General features: G+C 39.4%; 1 protein-coding gene across 1 annotated transcript; it reads right to left on the bottom strand.

Moving 5' to 3' along the window:
* Positions 1 to 24,370, bottom strand: LOC101347328 (thyroid receptor-interacting protein 11-like). The gene is given in 5 exon segments (XM_023728329.1): positions 1 to 351; positions 1,477 to 1,577; positions 17,609 to 17,809; positions 23,405 to 24,172; positions 24,175 to 24,370. Coding segments are annotated over 5 exon segments (1,617 nt in total).
* Positions 24,371 to 27,518: the final 3,148 nt, after the last annotated feature.

Genomic DNA, 27,518 nt, shown 5'->3' with positions numbered 1-27,518 from the left:
TTAATCCAAATTCAGGTCTCTCGTAGCTGTACTTTTAATGATTTCCCATTCATTGTTCACTTTTAACAGTGATATTTGAAGGTGTTCCTTTTCTTGAGTCAATAATGAATTCTCTTTTTCTAATACTTGGACATGCTTTTTGATTTTCAGTTTGTCTTCAGTGACATTGATGTCCTGTTTTAAACCACTAAGTCTCATGATTTCGTTTTCAGGATCAGGTAGTGCCTGCTTTAGTCTGAATACTTCTGCCACTGGTGTACGCTGTAGAATTCTGTATGTTTCTGTCACAGTATCACTTCGGTTTTTAACATAAGCCTGCAGTTTACCACGCTCCCTTGTCAAGCTTTCACATTATTTATCTGTGTCTTTTCCTTATTTAGCAGTTCTCCTCAAACCATCTGTCCTTTTCTGCAGAAGGTAACTTTTACTGATGTCGTTTACTCTAGACTCAAGTTCTTCAGTTTTTTTTTGGTGGCCTCGACTCTTTCAGTTTGTGGAACTTGTATGGTTTTTTGCAGCTTGTGAATTTTAAAGTGGTCAGCAACTCCAGTACTTGAGCCACCTTGCTGTAAGGATTGTTCAGGTTCTTCAATTCGTTCTTCGTAGTCATTTAATTATTTTTGATACTGATGACTCATTTCTGCTGATGTGCATTCTGTAATACTGACATTTCATGTTGATTGGCATCACCTTATGACCTTGCTTCTGTTGAAGTCCTTGATGGTATTTTGCAGGTTGAAATTTTCACTTTGGAGGAGGTGTAGAATGCGATCTGGAATCTTTGCAGCTTCTTTGGAATCTCATCTTCCTTGGCCTTGTTACATAGTTACAGTGTTGTGAAATATTGTATTATCAGAGACGGTATCTATTAGTGAGTGAAAGCACATTTTTCAGTGGAAAAATATAAACCCTAAAAGACTGTGATAAAATAGCATCATTTTTATTCATGAAGGTATCATGTTTTGTTTATTATAGAATTACATTTTTAGGCATGCTTTTCAATGTGCACACGCAGACCCTCCAGGGACCTGATATTATGGTAAAGGGTCCTAGCCTAGAATCAGTACGTGTACTGACTGCACCTTGCCTCTCTTTCCATAGGATATGCCTGCAGTTGCTGTTGAAGGTAAACAACATCTGAGGTGTAGGAAGCTGAACAAATTACAGTGTGAAGACACTATATCTCCAAGTCTTTCTACTAGATGATCTGAGTTAATTCACAAACCTCATTTTTGGATAACTGATCTCTCTGTTTCATTAACGATATATTCTTTTCATTTAACAGTTTAATCTCTAATTCTTATTCTTAATTTATTAATCTCTCAGGTTTGGCTTAGATGAATGATGCTTTCCACATCCATTTTCTGTATTAAGACTCCAAAATTTTGTTTCTTTGAAAATATCAGAATTCTCTGTTTGTTCTCTTTTTTTCAGGCAACTGTGTTTTGAGTTTTTGCAAAGTCTTAATTTTCTCACCTTCCTCTGAAAAGGTCTGGTGTGTAGGATGTTCACGTACTCGCCCTGGTGTTCAAACTCATCCATTTCTCTTTTCTGGTCCTTTGCACTGAAGTCTATCCCTTGGCGGTGCAAATGGTTTGCACTTGACTGTTAAACTAAAGTTAGCAAATGGTTTGCACTTGACTACTAAACTAAAGGTTGGAGGGTGGAACCCACTCAGCTACACCATGGAAGAAAAGCCTGGCATTTGGCTTCCGTAAAGATTATATCTAAGAAAACCCAATGGAACAGTTCTACTCTATAACATATAAGATTACCATGAGTCAAAATCGACTCAATGGCAGTAGGTTTGGTTTGTTTTTTTTTTTTAAGGACTAAAGTAGTTGAATCTTACTCTGATTTTCATCTTAAATTATATTTTGATGATGTTTTATATCCTTCTCAAGATTACTCTCTGTTGTGTTCAGTTTAGATACTTCAGGTTCTAGTTTTATAATAATGTCTGGAGTTTTAGGCTCAGCCACAAGTACAGCTTGACTCTTCTGTTCCTTGAGTTATTCTACTTCTTTCAGATTATCACATTCTTTTTTTCATGGATGCAAGAATTCTGTACTTTGCCTGTGTAATTTGCTATAAAATTAATTTTTTTTAAGACCTGAGGATATTTATCTACTTCCTCCTGAAGCTCTGTACTTCAAGTTTCCCAATTAAAAAAAACAAAAACAAAAACCATTCTCTTTCATAAATTGCCAACTGTGTCTACGCTTCTAAACCTGATGAAAAACTTCCCTTAGTTTCCACATAGTCAGCATTCATTCATTCAGTGTTCTTTTGCAGTTCTGGTGTTTCAAACTTAGTGGGGTTTTTTGTTTGTTTCTCCTTGAGCGTATTAATTAAAAACTCATTTTCTAGTGTAAGGCAGACCTATCTAGGTTATGTTATTTGACATTTTTTCAATGCTTTTCTCTTACTTGCTTGTTTGTTCCAACAGCCACTTTTAACACCCACACCATTTTGCTCCTAAATGTCCTTTTTCCATTTTTAGAGCACCTAATATAGTGGATTTTTTTCCCAGAGAAATTTGCTTACTACCAAAATGACATTCCACCATCGCCATTACAAAGAATTAATTCCCGTAACACCTCAATGTTTTTTTTTTTCCTTCCCCACTCCCCCACATCATCTCAACTTCCCATTTTCCCACCTGATGATATGGTTCCAGGAACAGGACTACAACTCCAAGAAATGGAAGCAGGGATGACTTCTGTCATGAATGATAGTAAACTGAGGGGGAGGTACTAACTAGATTAGCAATCTAGCACAATGACCAACCTAACATCCCTTCCAAAAGTGGAAAACATAGGGTAGAAATAGAGAAAAGTAGCAATAGTAGCTGAGAGTAAAGGACTGAATAAATGGGTTATTTAATGAGGAAAATAAAAAAATTATATTAATGCCTCAGAAGAGACTAAAAGCATGAGATAATATTATCTCTCAGATAACTATGTGATGTCTGAAAAGATGATGCCATGTAATAATGAGACCACTAATGCTTTTGGAACCTGACAAGAAGGAGTGGAAGCCTAAAAACCTGAGTGGTCTCACTCTGGGAGACATTTTGGTAATATGATAAGATGATGTACTGGATTAATTGCTAATGACTGATGGGGGACTCTAGAAATGTGCTAGTATCTTTTGACTCTTTGTTTTTCAGGTTACTGTTAATACACTGTGATACCATATAACACTGGCATAACTGGTAAGATTATAACAGTGATATTGATGGCCAAATGCATTGAGAGATTGAGTAAAAGCTTCCTCTATGTAATACCAATGAAAAATGATGTGCTTGAGGAAGAACCGGATCTAGCCAATTATCAATTATTTATATGCTAAATAGTTCCGCAGTAGCTTATCATTGTATAAATAGTGTTACATTAAGGGACTGAAGAGTAATCCTCCAAATGTTAGGCATGTATAAAGAACTACAGTCAAAAATCAGGAGTGTTCTATTGGGTGGTGCATTATTTTACCCAAATTTGGGTAAAATAATGCACCACCCAATAGAACACTCCTGATTTTTGTTTTATTTTTTAGTTATTTTTATTTTACCCAAATATTTGGTCTTTGGCCCTTGTTCCTGAGAGGTAACCTCTAAACCCGTGGAATTTCCCAAGTGATTGGAAGGTCTTGTAGTTCATATAGGGCTCCAAACCACCTGACAATTTATGCCTTGATGACTCAGGATGGAGACTGACCATGCGACAAAGATCCACAAGGTGATATCAGCCCTACTACTGGGGAGGGAAGGAGTTCTGGAGAATGAGTTCAACCATGTGACCAGTGATTCAATCAATCATGCCTACATAATGAAACCTCAGTAAAAACACTGGACACTGAAGCTTGGGTGAGCTTCCTGGTTGGTGATAGGCATAGATGCACCAGGAGAGTAAAGGATACCTAGGGAAAAAAACTCCATGTTAGTAACCCTCCCATACCTCACCTTATGTGTCCCTTCTTACATATTCTTTTTACTATAATAAAACTGTAATTGTAAGTATAGTGCTTTCCTGAGTTCTGTGAGTCATTCTAGTGAATTATAGAACCTGAGAGGGTAGTAGAAACACTCAAATTTGTAGCCTGTTGGTTAGAAATCCAGGTGTCCTAGGAACCTCCAAGCTTGTCTGAAGTCTTGTGCACACTTGGAAGTCTGGAGGACCAAGGCCCTTAATGTGTGAAATCTGACCTTACTCTGAGTGGTTAGGGTCAGAAGAACTAATTGCAGTTAGTATCAGAACAAAATTGAATAGATTTTAAAGGTGGTGTCAGAAATAGGATTTGCTAGAATGACCCTGACTCATGGAAACATTGTGGTTTGAGAAGAGAAAGAATAAAAGGGTGGGGGAATGAGGAGCTTTTGAATCTTGGATGGCTATTGAATCACCCGTGGTATGAAACTCAACTGAACTGCAATAAGTTACTAAAGGTAAACATTACGAATGGAATTCATAAAGGGTGGATGCAATTCCTGAGGAGCTGGCTCACTGGATACCTAAGGAAATGCAGATTAACAAGAAAAAAGCAAAATATAAAATTTCTTGGTTGTTGTAGGAGCCCTGGTAGCACAGTGGTTAAGAGCTTGGCTGCTAAACAAAGGTTGGCAGTTCGAATCCACCAGCCACTCCTTGGAAACCCTACGGTGCAGTTCTGCTCTGTCCTATAGGGTTGCTGTGAGTTGGAATTGACTCGATGGCAATGGTTTTTGTTTGTTTGTTTGTTTTTGTTTTTGGTTATTGTAAGTATGAAAGTAGGAGATGGGCCAAGCTTAGATGCTGGCCAGTCCAAACTACAATCTCTAGTCCTAAGGCCCCCACTGCAGAAATGTGTTGGGGAAGATACTGAAGCTGGGCAAAGTTTGGATTTTGGCCAGGCCTTAGTACAGCTGTTATCCGCAGAGCCATCTCCAGAGACAAGGTATGTTGAAACAACCAATATGAAGAAGGTTAAACTGATTCTTAAAGCAATGGTGGAAGACAGAAGGGAGAGTCAAGGGACTCATCCCAGCAGGGTGCAATCTTTAAATGGTTATTAAGAAATGGGACAAATAAAGCAAACATTGATGCGGAAAAAGAAAGGGGAGTTTTAAGGGACTTGCGCAGCTGCGTGGAAATATTTAGATGTTTTTTAAGAAATGGGATGAATAAAGCAGAAATTGATGGGGTTGAAACAAAAGTTTAATGCAGCACTCTTGAAGCATGTGTAGATCAATAGGCACTCCTGGTGGTCCTCTAACATTGAAGATCCTGAACAATTCTTCTCTATTCATCCTACTTTGGAGGAATTTGAAAAGTTGCAAGGCAAAGATGGCAATGAGACAGCTGACCTCTATTTGCCTGGAGCAGTGCCCCTTCAATCTAATCAATATAAGGAATGATGAAAGAGCTAGAGTCCCATAGCTCAACTCCCCATCTCCAGGAAAACCAGCAAAACCTGTAAATGCCACCAAGTGACAACAGCTGGCATTTTAAACCAGAAAATTTCCATTTGACAGACAATTACTAGCTGGATATTGGACTTCATTTGGATTGCAACAATAATTAAAGGATCTAAAATACTCTTTGAAGCTGAAATGCCCATAATACCTTGAGTGATACCAGAGACATGCTCTAATAGGGAAGGCAATGCCCAGAAGAGTTGCATAATGAGATAGAAATGGCTTATACAGAAACATGGCACCGTTGAAATGCCAAGAGGTACTCACAAGCAGGGAGTCTCTTTTACCCCATGACCAAATTTGGAAACATCTGAGATGCTCCAAGACCCCACTGCCATTTGGACAGTTCCCAATAAACAGCACTTGATTGACCAGCAACAACACAAAAAAAACCTACTTGATTTAAGGATGGCCGTTCTAAGGTGAATATACCTCATCCTGTTTGGAACGCTGATTGAAGAATGTGAAAACAAAGTAGATCAGTGGACTGAATTACATGTTCTTTACCTCTACCTTTGAGTTTTTACCAACTCATGGTCAGGCAGAAGATGGAAAACTGGCTTATAAAAGGGATACCCATATGCACAATCCTATGGAAATCACTATGTAAAATTTGAGGGTTGCATTAAAGTTGTTAGCTATTGATCAGTCGACTCTGACTCATGGCTACCTTATGTACAACAGAACAAAACTTTGCCAAATTCTGAGTCATCCTCATAATTGCCAGCATGTTCCAGTCTATCATTGCCCCTGTTGTGTCCATCTGTCTCACTCAGGGTCTCCTTCACCCTTGTTGATCCCCTGTTTTACCAGACATGATGTCCGCCTCCAGCAACTGGTCTTTCCTGATGATGTGTACAAAGCAACCAAGTCAGACAAGGTTTCATTGTGATCCATAGGGTTTTCACTGGCTAATTTTTGGACACATATAGCCAGGTCCTTTGTCCTGGTCTGCCTTAGCCTGGAAGTGCCACTAAAAGCTGTCCATAATGGGTGATAATACTGGTATTTGAAATACTCATGGCATAGCTTCCAGCATCATAGCAATTTGCAAGCTACCACAATACAACAAAATGAAAAACAGGCATTAAAGTAGAACATGCCAATTCCCATCAGAAGAATCCCTTCCCAGGATTAAATGGTAATTGAAGTCAATGAACACATATCTTGGTGTGCTCATTTGAGGTGGTTACCTGGGTCCATGAAATGAGTGGACATAAGGAAAATGAAGCAATGAAGAGATAGCCTGAACCTAGACATATTCTTCTCACACTCTGAGGAACAAACTTCCAAAAAGAACTGTTCTGTCTGCCAACAAGTGAGACAAGACTGCAAATAGCTTTCCAGCAGATTCCAGTTGGATTGATGGCAGTAGCCCTGGGAGACTACAAATAGGTCCTGACAGGAATAGATACTGAATGTGGACTCATATTTGCTTACCCAGTGGTAGACACAAATGCTAAAATTAGTATAAAAGAAGAAGCACAGAAGATACTGCAGATTTGGACCACTGAGTCACATTTAATCAGACCAAGGAACACATCTTCATCCACAGAGCAACAGTTTGATAGAGAATTGAAACATTGGTTATCTAAAATGGGGGAAGATATCACCATGAAGGGCTGGTGTACATGTCTTCAGGAGTGTGTGCTCATGCTCAACATGAGGGGGCCAAGGAAGAATCCCTACTAGACAGATTCCTCCACTTTTCTGATGGATCTGGGATAAAAGAGTTTGGGGAGATGCTAGGATGACTGTACAATTCTTTCCATAGAGGGTTAATACTTCTATGACTATAAAATTCTTCCCCTCATCACTTCAAGTATTTTTCTTTTTTCCTATATCACCTCAAATGTCTTTATTCCTACCTGATGCATAATCCCAACACAAGGGCAGCAGCTACAAGTAATAAAAGCAGGGATGATTTTTAAGCAGGAAATTCTAACTATGTCTTTTAACCTTTATGTCGGAATTCTTAAGGGCATGATGGAGTGGGTTGTGCCTTCACCCCATCTGGTAAAACTGAGGCTAAGAGTGAATGCAGCTGTATTGTCCAATGCCAGGATAGCCAAATAGTTCTGTATCTATCTAACTCTATCCCATATGAACGACAGTGGACTGAGGAGGAGGTACTTGCTAGAATAGTATTGCTGTTGACAATCTAGACTAGCACATTGGCTGAATCTAATGTCCCATCCAAAGGTGGATAACTTTTATGGAGAAGGAGGTGGAGAAAGGTGGAGAAGAAGGGATTATAGCCAAGGGTAAAGGAATGTATAATTGCACCGAAGGAAATCCAAAAATATAATAATGTCTAGATAGAAGTTCACAACAAGAGATGGTATTCTCTCAGCTCAATTAAACGCTGAAGTAATACATTGGTGAGAACACTTCTGATTTTGCAACCAGACAAGATGAAATGGAAGCTGACAACCTCTGTGACCTTGCCCTGGAAGACATAGCTTCATAATGAAACCTGAATAAAAACTGTAGACACTGAAGTTCAAGTGAGTTTCCTGGTTGGTGATAGACATCAGTGCACCAGGAGAATAACATGTCCCTGGAGACATTGAAGCTCCACGTTGGATATACTCCAAGATCCTGTTCTGTGTGTCTTTTGTTTTATACCATTTTTTGCTGTAATAAAACTGTAATCGTAAGGATAGCACTTTTGTGAATTCTTGGAGTTCTTTTACTGAATTATCACACCTGAGTAGGTAATGGAAACATACAAAATTTTTAGCCAGTAATTTAGAAGTATGGGTTGTCCTGGGAGCCCTCTAACTTTTGGCTGGTGTCCTGATGGGGTAGTGGGAACCATCAAATTTGTAGCTATTTCTCTAAAAGTGCACGTGTCTGGGCAACTCCAAGCGTACAGCTGGCATCTGAAGCCTTGGGCAGACTTAGCAGCCTGGAGGACTATGTCCCTTAATATGTGATATCTGACCAAACTTGGAGTAGTTAGAGTCAGAAGAACTGTACTGAAATTAGTGTCAGAAAAGAATTGAATTTAGAATAATACTCTAAAAGAAAAATAATAAAATAATCCCTGACATTAACATATACTTCCCAGTAAACCAAAAAACCAAATCAGTTGCTGTCAAGTCATTTTCAACTCATGGCAACTCCATGGGTGTCACAGTACAACTGCGATCCATAGGGTTTTCAATGGCTGTGACCTTTCAGAAGTTGATGGCCAGACCTTTCTTCCAAGACTTCCCAGTAAAAGAAATATAAACTGACTTTAAAAAAATATGAAAATCATATTAAACATTAGCTATAATTAAAATAGAATTAAATTTAAATACCATTTTTTATGTATGAAACTAATAGGTTTAAGCGTTTGATAATACACAGCGTTGATAAGGATGCTGAGAAATAAGTCCACTCATATGCTGTTGAAAAGGATTTACAAGGGAACATCCTCTTTTTAAAAATGAAACTCTAAAACCTCAGGGCTTTTGGATGATGGGGAGATGTTGAAGGAGGTGGTCACTTACCTCTGTTAATTTCTGAGTCCTTTATCTCTTTAGACATATTAAGATGCTAGATGGAAGGATCATTCCAGCAGCCAATTTACTGCAAACCTGAAAAAAATGAAAAAGGAGGCAGGTGAATAGTAATTAGTAGGTAGCACCATTACCAAATTCCCAGCAACCAGGTCAAGGGTACAGAGGAAAATCATGTACCTCAAAAGACCAAAAAATGCACACTTAGTGCCTAATTTCAAATTAAAACATAATCATCTATCTTTATATTCACATTCCATTGCCCATCATGCTTCCCATTCAGATCATTTCTCCACTATCTCTTTCCTTATATCCCTAATTACTTCCCCCTGACCCTAAACCATCAGATAATCTAACCTTATACTAAATATAGAGGACTTGCAACCATTTTGTTCGCTCAGCTTACTCACTGGCCAAAACTACTCAGATGGCTACTCAACCAAAAGATGTCTGCCTAGAAAAGGGAAATACAGAAATACTCAACACACATCTACTAACTCTGTATTAGATGGCAGTCATTTCACTTCCGTTTGGGGAAGCCATAGAAAGGGAAGCCAGGTGTCTGAGTTTCTTAGTGCTGCTATAACACAAGTACCACCAGTGGGTGGTTTGAAAGAACAGAACTTCATTTTCTTATAGTTTAGGAGGCTAGAAGTCTGAATCCAGGACACTGGCTTAGGGGAAGGCTCTCTCTATCTGTTGGTTCTGGGAGGAGAGCCTTGTCTCAACTTCAGTAGCCTCGGTGTTCCTCGGTTCCTTGGTGATCTTCACATGTCATCTGTATTTCCCCTGTTGGTGCCTGCTCCTGTGTTTAATCTGCTCTTTTTATAGCTAAGAAGTGATTAGATTTAGGACATACCCTACATCGATATGGCCTCATTAACACAACAAAAAAAGACCCTATTCTCAAAAGGGATTACGTACACAAGCATAGGGGGTAGGATTCTGTCTCAGTTGTCTAATGTTGCTATAACAGAAATATCACAAGTGGGTGGCTTTAACAAACAAATTTATTTTCTCGCAGTTTAGGAGGCTAGAAGTCCAAATTCAGGGCACCGGCTCTAGGGGAAGGCTTACACTCTTTCTCTGTCTGCTCTGAGGGAAAGTCCTTGTCTCTTTTCAGCTTCTATTCTTAGGTTCCTTGAAAATCATGTACTGTGTATCTTCCCCTCCATTTGTGCTTGCTTGTTTGCTTGCTTAATCTGCTCTTTTATATCTCAAAAGAGATTGACGTAAGACACACCAGACACTAATACTGCCTCATTAAAATAACAAAGAAAACCCATTCTCATTTGGGAATACTATAACCACAGGTATAAACCAAAACCAAACCCTTTGCCGTCAAATTGATTCCAACTCATAGCGACCCTACAGGACAGAGTAGAACTGCCCCATAGGGTTTCCAAGGAGCAGCTGGTGGATTTCACCAGGGCTCCTAACCACAGATATAGGAGTTAGGATTTACAAACACATATTTTGTGGGGATATGATTCAATCCATAAAATCAGGAACAAATTTGAAAACCAGCTACACTACAACTTAGAAAATTCTATGGTAGCCTTTCTCCACCCGTGTACACTCCAAGGAATTAAAATGTTTTAGTGCTCCAAGTGTGGGAGCTGAAGCCCATATTACCACTGGAAGTCTTCTGTTGGCATGAGTGGAAGCAGCCTTAGGACAATGGAGAAGTCATGGAAAGAACCAGAATCTTGGAGGCCACGGCTGATCTGCTCTGGGCCGGGAGCCAGCTCTACTTCTCAAGAGCTTTTTGGTAAAGTTACGTACGCCTATATGAAGTTCTCAAATCATCCAAACCAAAACCAAACCTGTTGCCATAGAGTGGCTTCTGACTCACAGCAACCCCATAGGACAGAGTAGAACTATAGGACAGAGTAGAACTGCCTCGTAGCGTTTCCAAGGAGCGCCTGGTAGGTTCAAACTGCCGACCTTTTGGTTAGTAGCCGTAGCTCTTAACCACTATGCCACCAGGGTTTCTTCAAATCACATAGGTTTTCATAATGCTTTCAAAACTGTTATGCTTTCAAACTGCTTATGTACAACTCATTCATAATATGAAGTTAGAAATAGAAATATATATACTTCTGTAATCCTCTCGGAGCCCTGGTGGCACAGTGGTTAAGAGCTATGGCTGCTTACCAAAAGGTTGGCAGTTCAAATCCACCAGCCACTCCTTGAAAACCCCATGGGGCAATTCTACTCTGTCTTATAGGGTTGCTATGAGTCAGAATCAATGCGACAGCAACAGGTTTGGTTTTTTTTGGTTGGGTGATACTCTCTAACCAGGAACTTAGAAGTCATTATAACTTATAAGCTGTTAGAAACTATAAATTGCTTGGAAAGTTTCTGAATTTAAAAATAGAAAAATAAAAATATATGAAGCATGTGAGACATGTCATAAAAAACATCCCTAAGCTGGCTTGGCACATACCTGATATGGTAAAAGAAATGTAACATAAAATTAAATTTCTATAAGGTGGTTTTGAGACATTAGGAATATTGTAAACAACTCCTTAATTGCTAAAAGATGCAATATTAGATGAATGTTTGATCTTTAGGAAAAGATGTAACATGATATCACCTGGCCCCTACCACATGAGACCAAGGCTAGAAAATTGTATATAAGGAGTGGGTTTAAGCTCATTCTTTGAGAAGAAGGCAGAGGCAAAGAATATCTCTGTAGTCTCTGACTCTCTCCAAAGACTGAGAACGTGTAGAGACCGCCCACCGCCACCAAACTCAGGCCCTAGCTACAAGGGTCCTCCAACGAGTTTGAGCCATGGTCAAGTCTTCCTCCTGAGAACCTCTCATAAAAGGTAAAAGCCTGAAGTCTAAGATTGGGACACTAACCATTAATCTAACATTGTGATTATAATTGTTAACTCTGATTCTCAGGTACTAAAACGAATGTCTTGAGGCCTTACTTGTGTGCCTTCCCATCACCACCTTGCAATAAACTAAACGAGTTTGTGCATGACAAACCTGAGTATCTCTCTATGGCTTTCTAAATTTCTAAGATTAAAAATCCTGCAGGACAGGGGACATAATCAATTTCATTTAAGCCTACCTGAGTCAGGCTTCTGTTACTTCCAGTCCAAAGCATCTTTACAGATACTTTTAACCACACTGCTTGATAAATATGCTGCAATTTTAAATGTGTATGTTATGTCTCCCAATTAGATTCTGGTCTCCAAGGAGCAGATACGACATCTTTTCTTTTTATATACTGGCAAAGTTTACTGCTGCCTTGTCTACAATAGGTGCAGAATTCTGTAAAAAATATGTCCCACAGTGTCTCTCATCCATGTTTCCATATATACAGACACCCATAAGGAAGCACATAACCTAAAGATCTACATTCACTCAATGCAGCAGCTCTGCACAGAAGCACGCAAAATCCTTACTAATGGATTTGTTTGCTCTAAGACCAGACTATTCATGGAAACAGCAGACTCTCAAAGCTGTAAAACAGAAAATTACTCAGTTATTTAAAATAGTTAAGAACTCGGCTGCTAACCAAAGAGGTCAGCCGTTCAAATCCACCAGCCACTCCTTGGAAACCCTATGGGGGCAGTTCTACTCTGTCCTTTAGGGTCACTATGAGTCGGAATCGACTTGACAGAAACGGATTTTTGGGGGTTTATTTCAAAAAGTGAATTATGACTTACTACTATCATGAAATTTAATAGTTTGTGAACCAGCAGTTTAAAAAAATAGAGTAAAATAGAAAATACCAGCGTGAATCACGTATGTTAAGAGGGTTTCGTGAAACTTTTGTTTCAAGTGCATGTCGTGGGGGTAAGTGCAGTGATAAGTGTATTTTCTCATTGTGGGTGGCAAGTAGACAGTCTGATAAACACTGATATCGAAGGAATCATCAAGTACCGTCTAGTGGTAAAAGCCATATCTGCATTTGAAGCAAGAAGGGCAGAACAGTAACTGCACTGATGAAAGCGCTCATCCCACAGTTTGGAACTTGGAACGGGTCTTAGAATTGACCTGGCCAATTCCAACATCCAGTGCAAGTATCCTTTCAACCATATCAAGCCCCTGCTTGACTACGTCCACAAGGAAAGCACTCACTCCACACCTAAGTAAATCTAACTGTTGAAAAGCTGATCAATTTTCCTCTCTCTAACTGTTCCTTGTTAGACTTAGTACTGCCCTCTTGGATAATAAAAATTAGGTTCTGTTCTTTAAACTCTGCATTAGGAGCCAATTTAATACTATTGATTTCATCAAGCAATATTTACTGAGGGCCTACTATGTGCTAAGCTATGGGGATACAGTGGTGAGCAAGACAGAGAAAGGAGACAAAAATAATTAAAAGATGATGATGAATGAATGAAGGATATGAGTAGTATAGAAGATAATTGGACCTACTATAGGAAGGTGAAAAGGGAGGGCCTCTCTGAAGAGGGGATGGCCGTGATGAACCCAGGAGAATGAGAGAAAATCAGTCTTGCAAAAGGCGTTCCAGACAGGAGGAACAGCAGATAGAAACGCTCTCGGGTAGGAACAGACTTGGAGTGTTCCACTATCCGAAAGAAGACACAAGATGGGGCGGGTGGTGGGAGGGTGTGGGGGGCAGTGGCTGGAGAACAGTTAGAAAACAGAAGAGAACAGGAAAAGTGGTTGGAGAGAGCAGCAGGCCCAGGACCAAGACATCTGGAATTAATCTCAAGATTAGAATGATAAACAATAGTACTAAAAGGGTAGCGAGATGCGATAGTAGATAATACAAATCTATCCAATCACTAATTCTCATTGATCCCTCTTTCCTAATGTTTCTAACATTTGTCTCTTTCTAGTTCTCATATCTACATGACCTTATGTGGTTTTTATCTCCCAGAGTAGAAAGCATTTCACTGTATTGCATATCAGAGTGGTTAAAACAAAAAAAGATTTAGAACACAGTGTTGGGAGGAGCATAAAGTTTCACAATTTGAAGGCCTGTAATTAGACATTAACTCCATAAATTACAGCATATTCATCCCCTCCTTATACAATAACTATTAACCAATCATTTAAAATATGAACTAGAAGGTTAGACATGGAAAGATGTTCAAGAGATATTGTTAGAAGAAGGTAAGATTAAAAAAATATTGCAAACAGCAATCAGGATTTGTATTCCTTCTTCAAATGGCCCAGTAATGATGGAGCAAAGCATCAAGGGGCTGCATTTGCAGCTGTCCAGCCGTGCCACCAGGAGTAACAGTAACTCACAGGCTAAAATTCTCTCCCCAAAGAGACTACTGGCATTGCCTTTTGGTTTCATGTAACATGACTGGATGATGGATTGTACAAGAGGTTCAGTGAAAGGGGCAGTTACAAGGAAGTCAACCTTTTTCCTGGTAAACTGAGTGAACCACATCACCGTTAACTGAGCTGGGACTTGGGAATGTGATTTGAGCAGTTTTGGTAATACTGAATTTGAGATCATTCTGACATCTCAAGTGCAGATTTACAGCTGGCGTTCAGACATCCTGGTTAGTATGACCAGGTTATGAAAAGGTGTAATATGTAATGCAGTGCAGTGTAGATTTTTACCTTATACCTGATGAAAAATCAAAGGTTTCAGGTAACAAAAAGATAGGATAACATTTGTGATTCTGAAAAATCGCTCGCCTACAACATAAACATTTGCATGGGGGTGGGGGCTAGACTCAAAGCAGGTAGATCAGTGAGGACCAGTTGAAGGAGGTCAGGTAAGAGATAAGAACCTGAGCAAGGGCTGTGGTGGTGGGGAAGGAGAAAAGGGAACAGACTCTCTCTGTCTACAACCCATTTCCTGCACAACTGCTGTGGATTTTTAATATATACACCCAGATCAAGTCAGTTCCCCTGAGGACAACACCTACACTCCTCAGATCTGTATTGAGAACTTCCATGATTTCTTCTCTGTCAACATCTTCAGAATGTTCTCTTGCCCCCCTACGCTATGTAAAGCTCCCGTAAAACATCATTTGGCTTCAATCCCCATGCCTTTACTCATGCTGTTTTCTTCTGCCTGCAAACACCTATTTATCATTTTACGACTCAGTTCCAGCACTGTGAGAAAGAGAAAAGCAGCGATGAAGTCTAGAAGCTGGCCTGACGCTATGAACCAGGCATTGATGTGGATAGAAGATGGCCTGGTGCTCCAAATGAGACCATATTGTTCTCCTGTTGGACATAAACAACCTCACGGACACCAAAGCAAGGTCACACATCAACCATACTGAACTGAGACCAAATAAGATCTCTTCATAATTTCTTCTAAGCACAGACAATAACAAGGTCACTGTGCCACCCACAAAATGTGATGGTATGAGCCCATGGTGATGAGGATGATGGTCATGGTTTGATGACAATGGGGGAGGTAGTGGTGACAATAGCTAACGTTTTTGAGCACATACCATGTGCCAGGAGTGGTTGGAAGCTTCCGTATTTAATTCATTTCACTCGCACCACCACCCCCCGAGATGGATTTCATCATTGTCCTGAGAAGGACTCTGTAGGAGGGAGTAAACTATAACAGACCAAACAGAATCACAGATGCCCTCCAAGAATAATTGGCTTTATCAACACTATTTTAGAGATTTTATAGCTGTAACTGAGGGCAACAGAAATCACCTTGGCCCACAGCTACTACATATTCAAAAATGTCAACCAAATAATATTCAGAGTGGAGAGAATTTTATAGCAATAAGAAGAATTTATTGAGAGTTCTCCTTATGCCACACCTAGTCAGAAGTACTTTGCATCATTTAATCTCTCTTAATCATCACACCTAAAGAAAGGTTTGTATTAGTATCCCCAGATTAAAGAGGAGGAGACTGAGGTAGACAGAGGAAAGTAATTCATGCAAGGAATTCCTCATTTAATAACATGGCTTATTGACAAAATTTAAGGTGAAATAAATTACAGCGAAGGTGCAGATCATAATGTCACAGATATTAAAGGTATTGAGTACTTAAAAATGTGTTCAAATATTCATTTATGGATTCTCATGGGATCATTAGTATGTTTGTTTCAGAGGGAAAACCCAGTTCAAACAAGCTCTGATGGAAAGCACCCTGAAGGTCAATGTCTGGTCTCTACAGCTAGGACTTGTCTTAGATGATTCAGATTCAGTGGGTCCAGACTGAGTCCTGAGCATCTGTGTAGTTTTGAAAAGCTCCACAGGCCGTGCTGATGTGCATTTTGTGTTGCGCTCCATGGCCTTAGAGTCTTCACAGCCCCAACTCAAACGTTCCTTGCAGAGTTTAGATGTTGGGAGATATACAGGCCATCGTCAACTGGGGCAGAGAAGACCTGAAAGTATGAAAACTCTCCTAGAGAGTTAAGAAAATCATGCTTTAGTTTTACTATTTCTCTGTATGTCTCGGTGTCTCTAAAATATTTTATAACTAATAAAGTAAGCAGAGTTGCAAAGAAAATTGCCAATAAATTGAAAAAAATAAATACTCCAATAAATAAGAAGTAAACCAGTATTCCGATAAACAGTAATGAAACCTAAATCTGAGGTGATACTGAAAAGAATGATATTTTGCTCTAATCAACTTAATGGCACCTCAGATTTTTGTAAAATAATACTTGATAAAAGGAAAATCATTTTGAATTCAACACTGCTAGAGACGTACAGCAGTATACAGATTTTGCATTTATTTGGTCAATTTAAACTGAAAGCTGGAGAAGAAATAATATTGAGTTTAATGCACTTAGGTTCACTAATTTCACCAAGAGTGTCTCCAAGTATTCAGCATTTCTCTATGTATTTACCTATCTATCTACTTATTTCACCGAAGCACAATTAACACCTACTATGTGCCAGAAACTGCTCTAAGTACTATACTAATATTAAATGCCATTTAATCTTCACAACTACTATATGAGGTGGGCATTATCCTTCATATTTTTCAAGGCAGAAAACTAAGACACAGAAAGGTTTAGTAACAGGTCAGCTCCCCCTGCCCCCAACAACTCAGAATTCTCCAGCTACAAATATCTTAGTACTGAGGCTGAGAAACCACGGTCCTGTCCTCCCAGGTTCTGGATATATGAATTATCAAGGCCAAAGCTTCAGAACTAGTAGCTTTAAGACCATAGATATGTTCTGTTTGAATTACTCAGAATTTTTCTTTTTAATTAATTTACGATCACGGCCCACATTTAAAATTTAAGAAAATTTCACATGCAAATCTGCATTTCCAGCTTCTTTGACAATCTTGGAAGATCTGGTGATATCTGACATTCCTACCTAGTACACGGTACCTGGACCTGTGCCATCTAGATGGGGCATCCACTTTCCAGGCTGCCCCAGGTGTTACCTGGCTTGTTGCGGTCCTTTACATTCCTCCCTGCCCCTCACTGATCACAGGAATCTAATGATCTTCTCCAGGAGAGGAGGACACACGGCCTCACAATACAGCCTGTTGCATGACGGGACAGCTCGTCCTCTCACTGAGTCTAAAAGGCTCTCTACTCACTGATCTAGGAACAATTCTCTGCTGCCACATTGAACAAACCTCATCTCTCTTCCATCACATAGCCCTCATGTTATTTGAGGATTCCAAACATCATCTATACTTTGCCAGCAGTGACATTCTATGTCCACTAACCTACTCTCCTGTTTCCTTTTACTCACAATCATTTCTTCTGACTTTTCTAGAGTCGCTCTGAGCAGCATTTCTGAGGAAAGGCAGGTTGCTGTGCTTTGCTTCAGTCCGAGTAGGTTCCAGCCAAACTCTGCGTAGACCAGGTGCAGCAACAGGTGTGGTGTCTTGGCAGCTCCTTCTGAATCTGATGTTCCACAGCCTTCTTCTGTAGTTCACAGTCATGCGAAATCCTAGAGTGTGAAACGGTATTTATACAGGAGTTAAAGCCCATCCTTGACTAGAATCGAATAAACGCTAAAAGGAAATGGTCAAATGGCATCCTTTTCATATGTGAAGGCAGCATGCTATTCTGTGATGGAATTACTTTTCTAGCTGTACCTAGTGGGGATGTGCAGACCCTCCTGTGTTTGACATAATGGTAAGGGATCCTGGAATCACAGTATGCTTTGCATATATCCTTACATTTCCGTTTCTTAAATGTAGACATCTCATACTGATTCATCAAGTACAGATCCATTTGCAACCATTAAAATAAATTTGATTCTGTCTGTGTGCTATCGTCTTAAGCATGGAAACTGAAAGCACGCGAGGTTCACAGTCCCTTATCTGAAACTCTTGGGCTAGATGAATTTCAGAAGTCAGATTTTTTTTTTTTTAAGAAAAATGGTAATGCATGTGTGCTGTTTTTTGTTTGTTTTATGTAATAGCTGCAGTGGGGCCTGCGTCAGCACCCCATAATCAAACATGGTATTGTTTCTATAGCAAAGTGTATTCAGATACACTAAATGGAATATATATAGTGATTATAAATAGCTTCATGTCAATTCAGATAAGGTTTTCTTGTCAAATGAAATGTAGAAAATCATTTGAGTTTCAGAGTTTTTTGCATTTCAGAAGAGTGGAGAAGGGATTGTTGAGCTGTCCAACTTTCAGTAATTATTCTTATGGAGTCTGTGAAATTATTTACTTTAAATCATGTTGACTAGACTCCCAAAGTGGGAAACCACTGTTATACTGTGTATATAGCGGTCACAAATTCACGTGCAAGTACAGGTAAAATAAGTGAGTTAAATGCGGGAAAGATGGGAGACAATAGGGAGCGGCGGGGACTATAGCGAACTAGTGAAAACATATCCATTTAAAGAGGTAGTTGCTTTTTTAATCCCATCCACTGGTTGACAAGGTGAATGTAGGTACAATGTAGCCACATCTTTTGATTTTTAATAATACTCCTGAATGCTGATTTCCATGTGAAATCTCTTGATATTTAAATGTTGACAACTAAAAAGAAAACAAGAATACTTCGTTAGCCTAAGAAAACACATCTGCAAGCTTTATCTCGCCTGAACCTTCCCTATTTAGACCTCTAGTCAGAAACTAATTTTTATGTTAGAAAAAGCTGATAGGGTTACTGGTAATGAACCACTTCTTGAGATAAGTGTGTACATCTGTTTTTTTGTTATTCATTATACCTTCAAAAACCCAACCAAATACATTGCTGTTGAGTCGATTCTGACTCATAGTGACCCTATAGGACAGAGTAGAACTGCCCCAGAGGGTTTCCAAGGAGCAGCTGGTAGTTTCACGCTGCTGACCTTTTTGGTTAGCAGCCAAACGCTTAACCACTGTGCCACCAGGGCCCCGTAATACCTTACATATAAGTTATTTATTTTAAATATGCCCATTTTATAGCCAGAAGGTAAATTTACTCCTCACCTATGAACTTAAAACTTTAAGGTTATTTTAAATGAAATCTAATATAAAAAAGTATGAATTAAGGCTGGTTAGATTTTAACATTCCTACTTTCCCTGGATCATAGTCATCTAACGTAACACTGTGCATCCACCTTTGTATTCCAAACGGGAAAGGTTCTTGTTTGCTCTTTTTTCTGACCATTCCTCTGACTGATCTCCGCCCCATACCTACCACTTCATGACTGATGAATCCCACTTTTATACCTATAGCCCTAGCATCTCTTCATCCCTAGATTGATTTTGCCATCTTTGTCTTGAACATCTCCACTTAAGGGTCCTGCTAACTTCATGGACTTCATCCTCAAATTGACCTCCCCTGTATTCCCTAGTGTAGGAATTGGTAAACTTTAATCTGCAGGCCAAATGCGTACACCGCCTGTGTTATAGAAAAGTTCTATTGTAATAGAGGCACATGTTTGTTTGCATATTGTGTATGTAATGCATAGAGTCTACGACACAGAGTGGCACAGTTGAGCAGTGACAGCAGAGACCTTATGGCTCAAGAAGCCTAAAATACGTACTGTCTGGCCTTCATAGAAAGAGTTTGCAGATCCCTGTCCTAGTGCACTGAATGCCACCTTGCTCATTCAGTCATCCGTTACTCCTCTCCTTTCTCCTTCCTGTTCTCTAGTCCAATACCAGGCAATTGCCATGATTTGGCAATTCTGTCTTCTTAGAACCTTTTGACTTGGTCTCTGCCTTTCTGTGGCCATCTGTCCTATTAACTTAGTTCATATTCTTCTTTTTTTTTCACCTGGATTCTCAATTGCCTTCCACCTGGCTTTGCTGGCTCGAGCTGAATTGTGTCACGTTTTGCAAACATCTTGGCCCCCCTCCCCGATTCTCCTTTCACACTTCTGGTCACCATTTTAATGATTACAACCTTTCTCTCCACATTTTCTTCAGAGAAATTCCTCACAACATTTTTGTAAAAAGGAGTACAGCTAATATGCTACAAATAAGGAGAAAACTGAATTATCAAAAAAATATCAATTAAAAGAAGAGAAAAAGATGGGAGAGGAGAAACCAAGAACAAAGGCAATGGGAAAAGACCAGTTGGGAACAAAAGGGTAGATACCAACACAACTATCAAAAATCACTTTAAATGTGAATATTCTAAATACACCAATTAAAAGATAGAGTCTTTATAAAAGTTGATTTAAGAAAATCCCCACCTCTATGTTGCCTACAAGATGCACACTTTAAATATAAGACACAGAGAGATTAAAAGTAAAGCATGGAGAATACATACCATGCAAACACTAATCAAGAACGCTGGAGTAGCTATATTAATGTCAGACCAAGTAGATTTCAGAGCAAGGAAAATTATCAGGGATAAGTAGGAGCATTACATAATATTAATTCAAAACAGATCACACATCTATACATTAAATATAAAACTATACAAATTCTAGAAGATCACATAAAAGAAAATAACTGTGCCCTTGGGTTTGGCAATAACTTTTTAGATAAAACACCAAAAGCACAATCCATTAATATAACACTGACAAGCTGGATTTCATTGAAATTAAAAACTACTACCCTACGAAAGACGCTGTCAAAAAAAATGAAATACAAGCCACAGGACAGAAGAAAATATTTACAACACATATCTGATAGAGGACTTTAATCGAAAATAGAAAAAACTCTTAAAAATCAACAATAAGAAAATAAGCAACCTAGTTTAAAAATGGGCAAAAGAAATGTTTTCTGCTTTGTTATTGGAAGACAAAAAAAGAAAGCGTAGAGGATTAAAGAAACATACCAAGTTCTTGGATAGGAAGACTCAATATTGTAAAGACAGCTACAATAGCTGACGCTGTTTGGACACTTGCTATGGTCCGTGTAATTTTCTAGGTGAGTTACAAGTATTAACTCAGTGGGGATAACCGAAAATTGATCTCCAGATTCAAAGCCATACTAATCAAAATCTAAGTAAGGATGTTCATGGAACTTGACGTGCTGATTCTTAAATTTATAAAGTTTAAAACCCTAGAATATCAACCTTACAGGGAAAAATACCCATGGCACCTCTGTAGCACAATAAAGTGGCTGTTCGAACTGACTTAAGTCCAGGATCCTTAAGCCATTCAGTCATTGCTAAAGGGAGGCTCCTAACCCCGATCATATTGATTTGATGCTCTCTGGAGAAAAAAAAAAACTGGTGAATATAAGTAGGATAAACACACTCTCCTGCCCCACGTAGTATACAAAGTGAGAAACAAACAAACATAAAGAGGAATGAAAAAAAGAAATGAACCTGGAAAAAGAGGGAGGAAATAAACAAACAATGGATTGAAACAAAGATTCACGTTTAAAGCCAATTGGAAAAAAAATTACTATTCATATCGTAAAAAAATAAGAAAGTGCTGACTGACTTTTGTGCCTCTACAACATACATTCTGAATTAACTTTAACATCTGCTCAGTGTTGCCAAACCTTCTTGGTCTTAATCAGTACTTGCCCAGAAATTACAGTTCTACCAGGAGGTCTCACTATATTTAAACATAACCTGTCTAAAACCATGTCCACTGTGTAGATTCCAACTCATAGCGACCTTATAGGACAGAGTAAGACTGTCCCAGAGGGTTTCCAAGGCTTTAATCTTTAAGGAAGCAGATTGTCACATTTTTCTGCTGAAAACACTGGTGGGTTGGCACCACTGACCTTTTTTTTCAGCAGCTGAGCACTCCCACATGTAAACATATTACCCACTATAATCATAGAGGAGTTACTGAGTACAAAAGACAAGACAAATTGGTATCATTACATTAACCACCAGAACCCCTGTCTTGCTTAAAGTTCCCATGGTTAAAGCACCCATTTTCCTAAAACATCCCATGAATAATCAAGTAAAATTAAAATTAAGTCTTTGACAGTTACAAATCGGCTTGAAAAATGTGAACCCATGAATGCACCAGTTAAAATAGTTAATATGGCCCAAAGTAAATTAAAATGGGCCTTCAAGGATTCATACTTATTATAAAACTTGCTGCCATTGAGTCGATTCCCACTCATAGCGACCCCATGGGGTCTCCAAGGCTGTAAATCTTTACAGAAGCAGGCTGCCACATCTTTCTCCCGTGGCACCGCTGGTGGTTTCAAAACACTGACATTTGGGTTAGCAGTCAATCTCTTTAACCACTGCACCAACAGGGCTCCATACTTATTATAGAAGACCTAAATAGTGATGGGAATTTTACTTAGTTTTAGGGTCACTATGAGTCTGAATCAACTCAACGGCAATGGGTTTTGTTTTTGTTTGTTTTGATCCTTACAGGTGACCTTAGACTTTATACATCACAGGCAGAAATCTTTGGTGGTTGAATTTATGATAGAGATGTTGTTTCTAGAAATTTAAGAAAAAATTATGAAAAAGAATTCTTACTTGATAGTTTAGTCTCAGGGTTGTTTTGGAGCCACTTCTTGATCATCCTTCAAGCCAGCCAGTCACTCATCCAACTGGTCACACTGCCCTCGTCTTCCTTCAAAAACTGATCCATCTCCTCTCGTTTGATACCCAGGAGGCTTCCCATTAATCTTAAGACTTCTTGGTGCTGATTTTTGGGGGTGTGAAAATGCCCAGTGAAGAGGTTTTTCATTAGGACTTTGTCCAATTTTCCTTCAGCTTTGCTTTCTTTCAGTGAGTCGTCCTTAAAATTACTCTCAGAGTCTTGATGAAGAGGCTGACTGGCCTCATTCCTGACTGAAGAAAGCGCCGCCTCAGTTTGTCTAATCCTTTCCTTCAGGGCAAAGTTCTCCCTCTGGATGTCTGAGTTATTTTTTTTTCTGACTTATTTAACAGATTTATTAAATCTTGAACTTTCTCCTCAAGCCTCTTCTGGGTTAATTGGAAATGATCGAGGTGCAGTACACTTTGAATAAATATCTCTTTCTGTACCTGCAACTCCTCCATCATGTTCTTTTTGTCGTGTTCAAGTTGACAAACTCTCTTTTGTTCTTCCTCTAGATCTTGCTTGAGTTTAGTGATGATGCTGTCTCCTTCCTTTTGTTGTGCCGATAGCTGATCTTTCATCGAAAGAATGTCCTGTATAGCTTCTTGTTTCTGCCTGTCTGCACAAGATAATTGATGTCTTTCACTATAGACTCCAGTTCTTCAATTTTTTTGGCAGACTCGACTTTTTCACTTTGGAGAACCTGTATAGTGTTTTCCATCTCTTCCACTTTAGAGTGATCAGGGACCCCTGAGGCACCTTGCTCTATGAGGTGTTCAAGTTCTTGAATGTGTTCTTCACAGTCACTTAATTCTTGTTGATGCCGATAAGTTATTTCTCTCAATTTCTGTTTATGGACATCCTGCAACACTGCTATTTTACTTTGATGGTTATCAATTGCCTGACTTAGCTTCTGCTCCAGCTCCTTGATGGTGTTTTGGAGGTTGTAGGCTTCACTTGAATTGTAGCTCTTGGTTCCTGGTGCTGTAGAAGTCTGAGCAATATGCCTACAACGACCAACTTGAGACTCAAGTCTTGAAACTTCATTGGATAATCTGTTTATTTCTTGTTGTGACCAAATGATGTCACCACAGTCCATGTCATCGTCATGAAAAGCTGCAGCATGATGACTGGTACCATACAGGAATGAAGGTGGTGCAGTGGCTGCCGGTCCCCCTCCAGCTCCAGAGTGGACTGACGGAGCAGCTGACTGCAGCTGCAGCACCTGATCCTGTAGCACAGTCTGTCTTGCTTTCAGTAGTCTGATCTCTACCTCCTTCTGTTGGAGTTGAAGTCGGCAACTCTTAGATTGCTGCTTTAGTTGAAGTTCTGAGGCTTCATACTTCTTTTGTAGTTTATTATAGACGTTCTGAAGTCTCTTGTCTCTGATCTTGAGTTTGGCCAAACGGCTGCCACTTCCTTTCTGCAAGAGTTAGGGAATGCTTCCACTCTCACCTTGCCCTTCATCGGCTTTTCCTTTGTCAAGTTGGAAAGGTGGCCAGTGAGGGAAGCCACGCTGCTGCCCACTTGCCCCAGGGAATGGCCCACGCCTGAGCCAAGGCCTCTAATCCAGGAAGACATTACCGCAGGTGAGAGATCTACCTGGTGCGCTTGAGAAAAGCGTCCACGTCGTTGGACGTTCCCGCCAGGTGTCCTTCAACCACTGCTTTCCGAGGCTATTCTGAATCCCAACACTAGTAGTTCCTAGACAACGGCCACTTGGTGGCTGACTTGGGGTGGGCTCGAGGACGTGTCCCACTGTGTATGAATCTGTGTGCAGCCATGTGTACGCACGCTTGGGTGTGCGCCCTAGGGATGGAGCTCGAGGGTATGTGCATGCGCCTGGGGGAAAAGAACTGCGAATGGGTGCCTTCTAAGAGAAGATATACATTAACTTTTACTTTTGTACTAACTGGTATCATACCGTAGAAGAAGCCCTGGTGGCGCAGTGGTTAAGCGTTCAGTTGCTAACCAAAAGGTTGGAGGTTCAAACCTACCAGTTGCTCCGAGGGAGAAAGATGTGGCAGTCTGCTTCCGTGAAGATTACAGCCTTGGAAACCCTGTGGGGCAGTTCTTCTCTGTACTATGGAGTTGCTATGAGTCGGAGAGGTTTTTGATCCTACTGTATGTTCCTCAATACATATATGTGTGATGTTCACATAACAATTTTTTTCTTCATTGAGATAAAATTTACACAGTGAAATGCACATACCTCAAAAGTCCAAGAGAGTGGGTATTGACAAATGCACATGAGGACTACCCCAGTGAAGATATTGAACATTTCTATCATTCGAAGAATACCCATGATCCCTTTCACCATCAACCTGTCACCTCCTGCCCCAGCAGCCCCTGTTGTAACATCTGTCCCCCTTGATGAGTTTTGTCCATTCTGGACACCATATACCTGGTATCACACCGCATGCATTTCTTTGTGTCTGGCTTCTTTCCACATGATTTTGAGAGGTAGCCATGGTATTATTAAATATCAATCTATCTGTCCATAAGCGAAATTAAGGAAAGGTCCTAGTAGATTATCAGGCACTTGGTGCTCAACAGGTGGCTGTGTTTCATCAACAGACATGAAGCAGATCTTCCTAGGGCAACTGGGAGGCAGGCTGAGGGCCCTCCTTGGTTGCTCAACCTTGGTTGGGAAGCAACGTAGGACCCTTTTATATGAGACTGTTCATAGCAGTCTTATTCACAATGGCCAAAAACTGAACACAATCCAAATGTCAACCAACAGGTGAAAGGATGAACAAATCTTGGTATATTCATACAATATATAAATGAACTACTACTGTACATGCACAACATGGATGAATCTCAAAATACATGTTGAGTGAAAGAAGACAGGCACAAAAGAATACATACTGCATGATTCCATTTATATGACGTTCAAGAATGGGCAAATCTAATGGTGACAGAAATCAGGAAATGGTTGCTGTGGGGGAGGAGGTTGACTAGAAAGGGATACCAGGGAACTTTCTGGGGTTTCAGAAATATTTTATATCTTGTTTTGGGTGATGGCACACAGCTTTGTACAAAATGCATCAATCTGAACACTTAAGAATTGAGCATTTTATTGTATATAAATTCTCACTTGAGCTCTTTCTAGTTAAGAATAGCTGGGAAAATTCTGAAAAGGAAATAAAAGATGAAGGGTATGTTAAATGCTCTGTATCATCCTACTGATAATCCACTCACCCCATCTTCCTTACTAATAACCAAAAAAAAAAAAAAAACAAAACAAAACAAAAAACAAACCCATTGCCATGGAGTCAATTCCTGCTCATAGCAGCCCCATATGACAGAGTAGAACTGCCCCATAGAGTTTCCAAGGAGGAGCTGGTGGATTTGAACTGCTGACGTTAAAAGCCAAGCTTTTAACCACTGGGCCACCAGGGCTCCTCCTTACTAATAGGGTTCCAATTTTCTTTGAGGCATCAATCTGCTCTAATTAGAAATTCTCACCTCCCCAGACTCCCTGGCATCTAGGGGTGAGGCAATGGGTACTAGTTCTGGCCTGTGAGAAGTATGCAGAAGTCTACTGGGTAGCACTTCCCAAAAAGTTATTATTTTCCCGATGAAAGGGACAAATCAGACACATGTCTTTTACTATTATCCATTCTTTCTTCCTTCCTGGAGCACGTTGCTCAAAGGGACTAAGTAAATTCTGATATTTTCTAATGCAAACCTATCCTTATCCTCTGAAGCAAGCTATGGGAGCTCTGACAGTTTACAGCTAAATAACTTCATAAGTCCAAGTTTTCAGCCATCAAAATGAAAGAAAAAAAAGATTTAAACTGGAAGTCAAGGATGACATAAGTGTTGCCATGTTAAAGTACATATAAGAATTTAACATATAATGCAAATGAAATTTCAAATCAATGGAGAAAAATAGGCCATTCCATAGATGATGTGGAGACAACTGGCTAATGATTTGGGATAAAATTAATTGAAAACCACGACCTTACAACATACAAAATAATGAAGTTAGATGTCAAACTAAGCATAAAAGCCAATGACATAAAGTGCTAAAAGAACATGGTGTGATGATTAAAAATGGTCTTTGTAAGAATTACCCAAAAGTCACAGCCCACAAAATTGAAGATTGTCAGATTTTGCATCGTAAAGATTTACAACTTCTCTATTATGAAACATAGCACACAAGACAAAGTGAAAGACAAGCATCAGCTTGAGAGAAATATACTATAACATACAGAGGCAGATTACTATCCCTAATACAAAGTTCTTACAAACCAATAAAAAATATAATCAACCAAGAAAAAAACAAATAATAGGAAAATGACATAGGTTCACATAAAAAAATCAATGATCATGCGCCAATTAAAAATGCTCAGCCTTAAGAGCAATTATAGAAATATAAATTTAAACTGGTAATATTTTCCACCTGCCAGTTAGTAAACAATTTAAGTGACTGAGAATATTCTGTAATTAACATCACATTCATTGTGGGTGGGAATAGAAATGGGTACAACCTCTTTCGAGGACAGTTTTAAAGAAACTTCACCCTTGAAATCCATCTCACAGGAAAATTCAAACACGTGTGCAAAGATGCTTATCAGACCACTCTTTTAATAGCAAAACTAGAGCCACCTCAATGACGACCAATAGAAGAAACAGTGAAATAAACTAAAATACAACCAAACTGAGGAATAACGTGCAACCATTAAAACGAATGAGGTAGAGGCAGAGGCAGCGGGGGAAG

The sequence above is a fragment of the Trichechus manatus genome, unplaced genomic scaffold (genome assembly GCF_000243295.1).
Source record: "Trichechus manatus latirostris isolate Lorelei unplaced genomic scaffold, TriManLat1.0 scaffold00024, whole genome shotgun sequence".
NCBI lineage: Eukaryota > Metazoa > Chordata > Mammalia > Sirenia > Trichechidae > Trichechus > Trichechus manatus.
The sequence above is the reverse complement of the archived record's forward strand: the minus strand, read 5'-3'. Positions and strand labels throughout refer to the sequence as shown.